Source organism: Aulonocara stuartgranti (assembly GCF_965226115.1).
Source record: "Aulonocara stuartgranti genome assembly, chromosome: 23".
In the NCBI taxonomy this organism is placed as follows: Eukaryota; Metazoa; Chordata; class Actinopteri; order Cichliformes; family Cichlidae; genus Aulonocara; species Aulonocara stuartgranti.
The window spans coordinates 5674316-5687595 of record NC_138958.1 but is presented as its reverse complement, the minus strand read 5'-3'; the positions used below and the strand labels follow the sequence as shown (position 1 = coordinate 5687595).

At 39.3% G+C, this 13280-nt stretch overlaps 1 protein-coding gene across 1 annotated transcript in view; it reads left to right on the top strand.

Annotated features, from left to right (window-relative positions):
- The window catches only part of yjefn3 (YjeF N-terminal domain containing 3), a 48606-nt gene extending 37849 nt beyond the window's left edge, over nucleotides 1-10757 (top strand). The window contains exons 3-6 of the mRNA XM_082522973.1: nucleotides 4440-4550; nucleotides 8292-8405; nucleotides 9631-9781; nucleotides 10010-10757. Coding sequence (XP_082379099.1) covers nucleotides 4440-4550; nucleotides 8292-8405; nucleotides 9631-9781; nucleotides 10010-10206 — 573 coding nt within the window. The 3' untranslated portion in view covers nucleotides 10207-10757. The remainder of the gene's footprint in view (nucleotides 1-4439; nucleotides 4551-8291; nucleotides 8406-9630; nucleotides 9782-10009) is intronic.
- The last annotated feature ends 2523 nt before the right edge of the window (nucleotides 10758-13280 follow it).

The window sequence follows — 13280 nt, the reverse complement described above, 5'->3', positions numbered from 1 at the left end:
CCATTTCTAAAGGTCACAGATTTCAGCCCATCCTCCTCACGTTCTGTCCCTCTGAGCCTCAGTAATCACAGCAAAACTCGTGATTGTCCGAGGGGGCAGAAAGTCACAGTTGTGCGTCTTACAATTTCATATTTTGCATGAACATTCATAGAAAATGTTTGATTACTGTGTGGAGGAAATGTTCCAAGTTTCTGTGACATTTGCTTCCAAAAATGTGAGCAGCTCACCTCGGGTGGCACAACACCTGAGCTCACCCAGTGGCACTGCTCCGTTTACCAAACCACGCCGGTCCAGAACCGCAACTTTTCAGCTCTGGTGCGGCTGCAGTTTCTTCTTGCTGTGATCTGGACTCTGTCAAGCGAAGAGTGTGTATGTGTGTGTCGGTTGAGAGCTGTTAGGAACACATGTGGTTCCCTTTGACCAGACCGCTGACTTGGTTTAATGCCACGCTGGTTTCCTCAGTGGGCTCTTCAGCAGGCTGATGAATAAGAGTCTGAGCTACAAGACATATGAAACCCTGCTTTGCTGTCAGGAGGAAGGATGACAAGAAAAAGAAACAAGAAGAGAAAGACAAAAGGAAATAAAAAAAAAAACAAGCAAAAGCACAAAAGAGTAGTTTACAGGAAGTTACACTTCCATAAAGTGGGGCATTATGCTTACAAGAGGCAATGTGAGACACCTTTGATATCCCCCTTCAAAACAAGAAAAGAACAGAAGCGGGAACAAGAAAAGTGAACGCTGAGTGGCAGAGTGGCAACATCAGTCAGAGGTGGAGGTTTAGTATTCTCCCCTCATAGTGTGTGATTAAACCCACCACATCCACTTCCCGACTATTACCATTAGCTGTCACTGGCCCCGTGCCTGGCCCTCCACCACCAGCCCCCCAACAGCAAAGCCATACTAGACAAACATGGTCTGGATGGGGTGTCTCATTGCTGCCCACAGCCGCCAGCAGCACGCTACCGCGTACATGACATCACTGCTATTTAAAGAAAATTACAGTCGAAGGAGATGCAGACAGTCTGATTTTAGTGATTACCTTGCTGGCCTACTGCTGCTGGCTTGCAAGTATACCACACAAACAGGCATATGCTTCCTCACACACACACCTACACCTTGCCAGATAGATTATAGGTTTTCTGTAAGTAATCCCCTTACTGTTCCAACAGCAGCAACCACCAGGTCCAGACTGTGTGTGTCTGCGTGTGTGTGTGTGCCTCTTTCTGTATCAGTCTGAGACTTTTCAACACCTGAGTGGAGACAGGAGACATTTTTGTTGCCACACAGCAATAAATTAGTCTAGGCTATAGTTTGGAGTAGCCCCTGGACTTTGGTTTGGTCTTCTAGTACAAATATTAAAGGTAACATTTTTCTGGATATGTGAGTATATTTGTGTTTTTAGGAGCCTGATAATGTTTTCTCAGGCTCAGTGTGTGTTTCAGGTTGATTGGAGGTGAAGGCTCATGTGCCTTTTACATTTAATTCAAAGCAGTATACCTTTAGAGACGTTATTACAATCAAGACGGGTATATTTTCTATATTTGGTGTGTGTTTGTGTGAGCATGGGAGGGGGGGACGGGGGGTCGTAAAATCGCTTAGCTACTCTTGTGACCTTTCGTTCCAAGTTTGCCCCTTTGTTTAGTATCAAAAGTTTACCGAAACCTTAAAATGTACATTTGTTACAGATGTTTATTTAGACTTGTACCAAAGTATTTAGACGCTTTAAACAAAGAAGCACAGCTATCATCATAGCTGCCTATAAATCCATTCAAAATCCATCAGAAACACTCAAATATTGGGTCAGACTGGGAAGCTTGATTTAATATGATAATTAAAGTAGTTGTGAAATTTCATATTTATGGGAAAATTGCTCTAACAGAACCTCATTTTTCGTTCTAAACTAATAAAAAAACACAATCAGCAGTACTGACCTCATGATACAGCATGCTTTGTGTCCCTTCTCTTCCTAATTTCTTTCATTTATTACGTTTTAGTATCACATATTGTGGAATATTAAGCATTCTCGGTAAGATTACACACATTTTTCATAATGCAAAATTCCCTGCCTGAATTGATCTGGCCTGATCCCTTTATAGCTGCTCACCGTCAAGAGAGTATCTCTAATGGTTTCACCAGAAGCAAGACTGAGCCTCCCGATGGTCCTCAACATTTATAGAAAAATGTCATTAAACCTTCTCATGTGAATTTGTTAAAACAAGCAGAAAAAGAGAGTTGTGTAGCGTGAGGAAGACACAGGATGGCCAAGTAATTATGGGCTGGCTGGTTTTGTTCCACGCAGGAAATCCATTTAAAAATCTGTGATTTATGATTATTGTGTTTTTGGCCATTTGGGGGAGGCATTCATATGCTGTTGTAGTTCTCACCACCACTTTACGTATAAGCTCGGTTTCCCTTTTTACAAACAATTTACCTTCATAAACGCTACACAGTTTATATGTTGGGAGCTAACTTTGTCTGCTTGACACTTGACACGAAGCAAGTAGCAAACAGTAGGTTTCCTGAATATAGCTGCTGCAGCTTGGGAAAGGGCTGAGTTGTGGGCTCAAAAACTACAACAGAGATCCAGGAAAACTAAAACACTCTTGGTATATCTGAGAGAAACTGCAGAGTTGTATTTTAACTCTATGTAGTACAACTTGCATACAAATACCGGTTGGTTCATCTCATTAAATAAGGAGACACAAGACACTGGCTGACTTTGCTCTCCTCTACCTTTTAATCCTATCAATCATTACCTTCTTTCTTCTTGTTAATATGAACTGTGTGGCCCTCAGCAGCTGTAACAGCCTGTCCTCCATCTCATTGATCCTGTGTTATGATTTCTCAGTCGAGCTGTTACGATAGAGATAATGGCTGCTGTCTCTCTTCTCCTGGATTCATCGCTCTACCTAATGCACTCTGAGTCTTGTTGTATTCAATTATCCAATGTGGAGAACTGCCTGTCTCTCCATTTGAACTTTCTCCTGTCTGGAATACATTAGTGAGAGTGGAACTAAATGGGTTTTATGCACAGTGGAAGAATTTTGGCCTACTTGAAGTTCATCTCCAATGTTTGGAGGCCCATCACGGCAAAAAGGTTGATCTTTCATGATAACAATAAATAATTGTAGGGTGCAATAAAATATTCACAGGGAGCCAAAAACTTATGGTATAATTGTTTCTCAAATACAAGGTAGAGAGAAAACTCTAAAAGAGTAAGCCTATGAGTACATTATGGTGTATAAAGGTGTAATTATGGTACAGTAATGGTAAAATTATTAGATGACACAGCATTTTACAGATATATATTTAAAGAACTGCCTTTTAATAATAATAGGTTGAGTTATCACTGTATCACTACACCCAGTAATAATTGGTTTATTATTAGCTATACTTATTCTAATATAACTCTTATTTTACAGCATCTATCAGTTCTATTAATACATCACTTTATATGTGCCCTGTAATTATGAAACACTTGAACTGTAATTTGTAGGTTATGATCTGAACATTACTATGAACTATAGTCATAAACTATTTATCACAGTGATAAAACTTGGCTAACAAATTGTGTTCTGACACACATTTATTGGGCTCTAATTGGACAGGACATGAACTCAAATGTTCCTCATATTCAGCTTGTTCTGGTTCATGAAGTCATGCTGTAACCTTTATAATAATGAATAATAATTCCTGTGTAATGCCACAATGCAGAAACTCTTCTATACCCCCACCTAACATTGTTAGCAGTAGCTAACAGTCTGTATATTATTGTGGCATTGATTTTGACGCTGTGAATAATCTGTGGGAAAAGAAACCACAGACAGGGAGTGCATACACACAGACACAAACACTCACTCACACAGTCACACAGCACTGTTTATGTGGAGATGGAAGATTAACCAATCATGATGACAGTTCCGCGGGCGAATACCTGTCTCGTTTAAGAAGGTGCAGGATGATTTACAAGGGAATGTGTGGCCAGTAAAAGAGACAGATGCCAGCAGCTCGCTGTAACCAGGATGCAGACAGAAAGTGTGTTATATATAAATATATATGGAAGCATCCCGTGGTGAGGACACTGGGATTTTTTCCACTGTAGTTATTTTAATGAGATTGGACCTTTTCTCATAGACACAAGAGACAGGGGAGCCGGTGCCATTTCCACCCTCGTCTGGCATCCCAGGCACTCAGAGTATGATGGAGAGGCTGAGGTGAGGATCGGATAACCTGGACTGAATAAGAAGCCTAAGTTGGAGGGATGATAAAGAATATTGCCAAGAATTTATCTTCCTCTCCCTGTCGCTATTGTTCTCTATCAATAACCTCTTCTATCCACCTCGTCTTATTGCGGTGCTTTCCCTCAATCATCAGCTCATAATCTATTTCTAATGCTTTCTCTCTCTCTCTCTCTCTTTGTTTTATTGTCTCTCCACCAGGCCTACCCTCTTGGCTCTTTAACAAAGAAGCAGCCAACAGTGCTGGTGATCTGTGGTCCAGATCAAAATGGTTCTATTGGGCTGGTGTGTGCCCGACACCTGCGCATGTTTGTAAGTAACCTAGGAGGTACACTAAGGTAGGAGTTATATTCAGCAACATGACATGTTTGGGACATTAGGGAACTTACTGAGCCATTCAGACAATACAAAAAGCTAATCTTGCAAATGATTACATCATGACTAACAGGGGATCCCATATACAGGCCCACAGCACTTTACAGAATTTCATTTCAGCTCCTGTAAATGGCTGCAAGCAGTTATCCCATTACCCTCCCTGCAAGAGCTCTCAGACAGTCATGATATCATTGTATTGTTACTCTCGTTAAAGCCGTCTTGCGCCTTGCTTCCGCAGCCACGATGTGATGTCATGACCATGATGTCTGCAGCTTAGGCCACATACTGACTGACATTACAAATTATTCTTCAAGGAGCTATCCATCTTCACTGACCCCGCTGCAGATCACAGCTTTGAACATCCTTTATTCTGAGTACATGGTGCTGTGGTCAGTCCCGGTCTATGATTTTATTACAAGGGAAATTTTGGATATGTGTTTTTGGGATCTTTGGCTTTGAATGGAATGCATCTATACACTTTACCATATGTGTCTGACTTACTAGATTTACAGCACATCGATAGTTCTGATTAAAACCACGTTTTCTTTATTTAAGAAGCCCAATCTCTATCTTCCTTCACCTCCCACTCTGTCTTTTTTTCTCAAGGCCAAGAACAAAGCCAGAGGTTAGCTTTGAGAAGATATAGTTTGCCCTGGAATTCCAGAAATGAATAAGAAATGTTTCTGTAACTTAACTTAAGGATTTGGGTATTGATTCCCTGCTTTAAGTATATTGGGTGTGGGGTATTATTATGTCTGCTTGTGTATCCTTTTTCCCCCTAATGTTTTTACCTTCTGTGTCCATAATTTCTGGTATATTCTTTCCCCCTTTCCCCAAAGAGAAACATTTACTTCGTATTGAAAAGTGCTGCATAAATAAAATTTTATTATTATTATTTTTAAAGAGTCTGCACACTGCACCAGCCTGATCTGGGACCACACTTGTCTGAGCTTGCTCTAACTTGAGAAACTCGAATACTTTCTTTGGACTGTGAAGCGCTCTCTCGGTTTAAGACTGTATGTTTTTCATGGTGTGATGTGATCCCTGTCAGCAGGATGACATGCAAGTATACACACGAGACACACATTTTAATACATACACACACAGACACTCATGCACAGCCACAAACTCTGATGCAGAGCTGTGAATGTGATTAGACAGAGCAGAGAAATGAATGATCATTTGCAGGAGAACAGTCCAGGTTGCTTCCCACGTCACTCCAAGACAGCCATGTTAACAAAAACAGGTTGTGTCTGAATCTGTTATGGATTCTTTAATATTTTCCGCAATGCCACATACCTGAGAGCACAAATATTCCTTGACCAAAGCCAGTATTTGATGAGGATAAACAACAACTACAGTGGTCATTAGTTCTGGTGCACTGCTCATATTAAAACAGGTGGACATCAAGTTAGGTTTGGCTCAGTTCATATGCTCTGAGGCATTCACTGCATGGAAACTTGTGCCATTAGTTACAGTAAACTAAAATACAAACTACTATTTTGCTTAGCAGTTTTGTTGCCTTTATTAACTCTGGGCAATTACAGTTCAGGTAAATTTAACATTCAAAGTAACATTTGAGACATTTCTTTGAAGTTTTTGCAGGTCTACTTTTTTTTAAATTTTCTACTTTTTTTATTTTTTTTATTAAAGGGGACATGTTATGCTTCTAACATATATACCTATTACAGTCTTTACTGTTCATCAAAATGAGGTCAGTGCGTGTTAAAGCAATCTATCCAAGCTGAAGACCACTGTGAATGCTTGTTTTGTTTACCAAAGATTTCCTCTTCTCTTGTGTGGGCTGATGTTAGCTCACCACAGATTTCTTATATGTTTAGCTCTGTCTGGCCTAAAGAGGAGGCTTACAAGAACTGGGTTGTTTTTTCACAAGCCAGGTGAACCAGGTGGCAGCCAATCATTAGATAGGTGGGGTGTTTTTAGGGTTTGGGGTAATGAAAGAAAGAAGAATTAACAATGAGCTGACCAGCTGCATAAATGACCGTTACAATCTGTACAACAGGTCCCTGGAACTGTAAGGAAATGAGGATAGCAAGTATCCTTTTAAAGATTTGAGTGTCCTGTGTTCTGCAGACCTCTTTCCTTTGTTGCTAATGGGCTGCACGTAATAAAAGAGTACTACAAGACACCATGATCCCTCAGGGAGAGCAAGTGTAACCCTGTTAGAACTGAGCATTAACTGGAGAAAGACCCTTTTTATGCTGTGTGCTTGTTTCTGTCTCACGGCTCATTTCTCTTCAAGCTCAATGACATTGACAGTCATTTCGCACTCTCCCTTACTTTCACACATTTTGATGGCCTAACTGCTGATGAGGTCAAGGCCACCCCAGTGGCGCTGGCTAACCCCAGGAGAGACGCAGGCACTGGATTGTATTCTTCTCTGCTCTCTGGTCTGTGGTGATGATAGCAGTGATTGGTGATAATGGTGATTTATAATGGTGATTTAACTTGACAGATCACCTCCTTTGTAGGATAGCCTCAGCTAAAACAGATTTAAAAACATACTTTTACTTATTAATTTACTCATTCTTACTCTAAAAATGTATAAACATTAATAGTTCAGTTGGTATATAAAAGGCGCAGGAGGAGACAGTGTTTTTGAGAAAGGGGATAATTCCACACACGAGGAAACTACTATTTTAATAATTTGAATAAATTCACCAATATCTTAACTTAAAAAACAAAAAACAAAAAACTCAGCAGCCACTTTATTAGGTACACCTTATTAGTGTTGGTTTGGACCCCTTTTGATTTTTGAACTACCTTTTTTTTGTGTGTGGCACAACAACAAGGTGGTGGTAAACATTCCTCAGAGTCCATATTGGCAGGACAATATCACACAGTTGATGTAGATTTGTTGTCCACAGATCCATGATGCAAATCTCCTGCAAATGATCCCTAGTAGATCAGCAGCCCATCTGACACCACCAACCACGCCACAGTCACTTAAATCACCATTTTCCATATTCTGATGATTGGTTTGAACTTGCCTACATGCATAAATGCATTGACACAGTGCCACGTGATTGGCTGAGTGGATATTTGTGTTAACAGCTAATTGTACCTATTAAAGCGGCCACTGACTATAGATAAAAAGTCAATTTAAAATATTACTTAAATTAAAATTATCCCTGGGAGTAATATGCTTTCTTTTGAAAGCGATTAGATTAGATTGTCAGTAGTGACTGAACAATACATACCACACATGTATGCATGTGTCTTATTACTCTAATGATGCTTAACATAAAAATTAACTTGATGAACTTACAAACACACTCAGTCAGACACTGACACTACAGACTACACTTCTGTTCCCGGGTTTTAAGATTTGTGTTTGTGACTGTGAAAAGGTCATGGATCACAGATGTTTCCTGCAGAGCATCACAGACCTTTCAGAATGCAGGGGTCTGGATTTCTACTCTACATGGCTTCCACTTCCTGAGGGTGGTATTCATTCAGAAAGCAGACTGCAGAAACCACTACTTCTGATCACCAGTCAACAATATTTTCAGTTGTACCGCATGCTAAATATACTGAAACACTATCCAAACTGAATCATGTCAGTGCTGGCTGAAACCAACATAATTAACTTTCTTCATTTCTGTGTTTTTCTCCCCTTCTTTCTGCCCTTTGTCTCTGCTGCCTCATCTGGTTCAGGAGTATGAGCCCACCATCTATCACCCTAAACGCTCCTCTCACAGTCTACATCAGGATTTCACAGTTCAATGTGAGAAGATGGACATCCCTTTCCTATCCTATCTCCCTACAGAGGTCAGCAATTCCTTTACAGGACATCACATTTTACCGAAACTTTAGCCATGCTGCTGAAAAGATTGAGTGTAAAGTTTAATTTAAAAAGAGTTTTTCAATAATTCTCTCTTTTTTAATTTCTGAACTTTTTTTGAGACCTTTAGCTCCCTTGGGTCTTTACTGGTTGCAGGAGATAGTCAGTTAATTACTGAGCTATAGAGGTTTCTCCGTTGTTTGTTTCTTGTAACCTCTGGACTGAGTCCGAACACTTTCCCCTCGTTTCAAGCCTTTATGCTATGTTAACCTAATTGGCTGCATTCTCTAGACTTTTATTTAATCAGCAAGAAGGAGATGATGCAACACAGTGATGCAGTGATTAGTGGTGTTGCCTTACTGCTATATGACTGAGGCCTTTCTGTATGGAGTTTGCAAGTTCTCTTTGCACCTTTGTGGGTTACCTTTTGGTGCTCTGGTTTTGTTCTCCAAAGACATAGCGGTTGGGTTAATTACAGATCATACAAAACTGTCTGGGAAAGGCTCCAGCCTCCCCTGTTGTTCACTTTTATTAAATAAAAAGTGCAGTTTAGACGGTGGTATATTTACTTCTATATCTTTCTCATGTTTAATGAATGGTTGCATTTTATTAAACAACCTTTTCAGATGGGTTTATGATAAAATCTAATCAAACTTTTTAGCCCCTACTGTGATTTTGTGCTTCATAATATTTCATAAACTGAAAATCTAATGACAGCATTGATGTAGCAGACATGCAAAAGGGGTCTTTTAGTGTCCGAGCACTGATTGCAACACTACTGGATGTTCACAGTTCTGGTAGTAGAGGAAGCAGCCTTCAAAGTCTGCAAAAGGAGGAAATCACAAGTTTCCAAGTGGTTTGTTTCCCATATGGATCTTTGTGGGTTTCGTTAACTTTGTTTTGCTTTGTTTTCTTTTGCTAATTGGTTTCAAGTTTTGCTCACATTTCACTTTTCATACACTTCTGCATAACATTTACCCTTCATTTCGGAAAATTTTGGATCCTCTGAGACAACATTGGGTTTGAGATAATCTGTCAGTCTGGGAATGACAACGGATAATAACAACTGCACAGACTGTAAACCCCACACGGGTAAATGTTTTACTCTTATACAGATTAATCTTGCCTTTAACCACTGGAAGGTGATTCCAGTGAATTGTGTACAAGAAGTAAGCTTCTAATTTTATTCATACTGAGGTATTTTCTGTTTAGGTGCAGCTTATAAACGATGCCTACAACCTAGTGATTGATGCCATGATGGGCCCAGAAGCAGACTGTGCCAACATAAAGGAGCCATACTCTGGTATTTTGGTCACCCTGAAGCAAATCAAGATTCCCATTGCTAGTGTGGATGTGCCCTCAGGTAAGTGTTAATATAAACTGTAGATATAAGTCTTGAGGCCCAAAAAATACGATGATAAATTACCCTCCAGGCAGCTCTCTCAGTTTTCCAAGTCTAGAGGCACATTTAGAGAATAACTCTTGCGCTAAAATCAGATCACTATGAGTTCATCCTACTCCATATACACTAACTGCTGAAAATGGCACAAATTTATTGAAAAGCTCCTTTCCTTAAACGCATTTTTTCCAGGTTGGGATGTAGAAGAGCGAAGTCAGGATGGGATAAACCCAGAAGTTCTCATCTCACTTACAGCACCAAAGAAGTGTGCCACGAGTTTCACGGGGAAGCATTTCTTGGCCGGACGCTTCCTACCCTATGACATCCAGAAAAAATATGAGCTTAACCTTCCAGACTTCCCTGGCACAGACTGTCTCGTAGAATTGTAACATGTGGAACCACAAGAGCCCATGTTGACCACTCCTGATTTTGAAAAGAAACAACTGATCTATTCTTTTGTTTTGTATTTTATAGACTATCGGTGTGATTTAATGTTGACATCTCAGCTGTGTAGATCAGGCTATGCATTAGCCAGATGTGCTGTTGAGCTACAGTAGGAAGATTCATATATAGAAACTGTGGTTTGAGTCATGTCTATTTAGGGTATGGCATGAGGAGTTTTGTGTCAGTCTACTTGTAAAAGGTGTAGCATTGCACTGTTTTCTGATTACTTTGCAAAACAAATGTCTTTCTCGAGGCTCAGCAGAGGAAGGTGAGATTTCTATTGTGCCAATCTAAGGAATGTTTTAATGTTCTGATACTTTTTCATTCTTATGCTTGACTTTCTACTGAGGTGTGCTGCTGAGACACACTGGTGTAGGTTGGTAATTACATTTTTCAGATGTGTTGTTGATTTGTGTGGTCAGGCTGCACTTTTGCATAACCTTTGTTTCAGTTACCTCATTTGCTTTTTGTTGTCCAATAAAAAACAAAGAACTAATTTCAAAGAAGTGTTCAATTTCTGGTGTTTTGCTTTTCTTCACTTTAAATGGCACTGACAGCTTGTCTTAAAAAAAATTAAATCATGAAACGACCAGGGCTCCAGATGGATAAAAGCTGCACCAATCAGCACTTTTTATAACGTCAATATCAAATAACTATGCAATGTGAAAAAAATCATTTGTAATGACAAAATAACTGAAAAATTACAAACAACTCGCCGTTTACGCCAGCTTGATGTGATCTTTTGGTTTATTCTGATTCATTGTTTTGGTTTTCAGGTCTACTGATCTGTTCTCATTAACTATGTTTCCAGCTTCAGTGGGCAGCTGTTTTCAGTAAATAAGATCTAATAGAAACCCAGTGAATGCCAGCTTCCCAACCCCAACAGCAAACGGACCTAGGTTGCAACCAGCTGGTGAATACATTACGTTTTTTTAGTAGTATTTCTCAGGACTTTTTATGAAATTAAGAATTGAAGCCAAAATTATGAGAGAATATTGGACAAACTTGACTCATTTGACAGGAGCAAAAATACCTCAAATGTCATTCTTTTAGTCTGAAATTGGATGGGTTTTCCAGAAGTGATCCAGAGCACACAAAACCAAAAGTATTTTACATTTTTATACTGATATACATATATCTATTCAGATGGATTTCATGTGCCATGTCTCAGTGTAGTTTTTATGGCACAGTGATGTCAAAGTTCAAGGGGGACCTTGACACTGTCACGAGAACTGTCTGTGTTCTCACCACATGGTCATGGTCACCTGCTGATCTTTGAATGGTCCTTGGAGAATCTCAAAACAGTGAATTAGAACCACAGCATAGCTTTGGTAATGCAAGCTGCACATACGGAACAGAGGTTATACAGAGGTCAGAGAATTAATGAGTACAGTGCATTGGCACCTGCAATGCAACAAATAATGTAAAAATAAAAAAATCGGAATCATTTATTGTGAGCTATAAATATTATAAAGGCATCTGAGCTGCCATTAGCTTAGATGTAAAGTTATTAAATTATTAATTGATGTTTGACAGGCAATTTACACCTTTTAAATCAGTAGTTTAACATTCAGTATGGACATTTATTTCCATACTTGAAATATATTAATTAATTTCATTGATTAATGTCTTTAATAGGGTCAAAACTGACTGAAAAGGCATGAAATATAAACAGTATGTAAGGGTAAACGCATTACCTTACCAGAAACTGGAGTCTAAAATAATTTTAATGATGTTTTTAACTACATGCCAACATCAATATTAATGTTTTATAAGCTGAATAAGTCCAAGTCCAGCTTGTGCCAGAAAACTAAATGATGATGGCTTTAAAGAAACATAGACAACATACATTTCCATCTTGGTATTCTAGCTAATATACTGTATACCCATACTAAAGTAATTTTGCTTCATTTATTACCTTTGATCTTCAAGAAATGCCCTTCAGTGTCAGGACAGCTGCCAAAATAGACTTGAACGCTGCCTGTTCTGTTAAAAGCATCCAGGCCACCAAGCTATGTAATGTGCACTTCTCATGCGATTATTGCCGGGCATCTTAGGTGTGCACACACTGTTACATCTGTTTATGGATTCCAAACTGGATTTGATTTGGTAATGAAACCCACAAAGAGGTGTCATCAGGCTATAATTCGCTGTAGAGGAAGATCCCTCATTACTAAGCTCAAGGTTGTGGCCTTCAGTGATGCTACAACTGCTGTGCTGTTTATAAATGAAGTAATGTGTATATGTATGAAGTGCATATGTTGCACCCTCAGAGAGACATGACTCCATTATCCTTTTTTTGCAACTTTATTCTCCTCAGTTCAGGTTTGGAGTTTACAGGCAGCATAGCATATAATCAGCAAAACATCGCTCCCACATCTCAGACACTGTTTGTTTTTCTACGCTTACTGATGACATCACACGTCTGAACTCTGACCTCCTGGAGGTCACATTTTGGACACATTTCTAGTTAATGTTTGTGGTTTAGTCCAAAAACAAAACACAATTAAATAAGAATAGTCTTTAAAGATTTTCCCAACAATTCAGAAAAATGTAAGTTTTATAACTACTTTTAGAGCGCAACACATACTAATTCACTAATGCCCAGTGTGGGTGCACATGTGTGAGTGGGTGTAGAAAGTCAGTGAAAAGGAATGTTGATTCATTTCTTTTTTGCTCCGTGGTATTAAATCTGTCAGAGGCAAACTGAAAAACGTTGTAGAAATATGTCTCGGCTCTCAGCAGCCGTCCCTTTCATGCCTGTCCAATCGCTGTCAGGGAACAAGACTTGTTGCCACTCTGTCTTTTGTGCTTTTCATTAAAGTGGCGGTGTAATGAGCTTTAGTGTCATCAGTGGCCTGGAGAAATGAACAGCCATAACTGACACTAGCACTTGTTTGTAAGAGTCAGCGAGATAAAATCATACATGGGTAAGAAATGTAGGCCAAAAAAACCAAAAAAAACCCCAAAAAACAATTTAGGGAGCAGCAACAAATAAGAAACATAAATCCAGACTGTC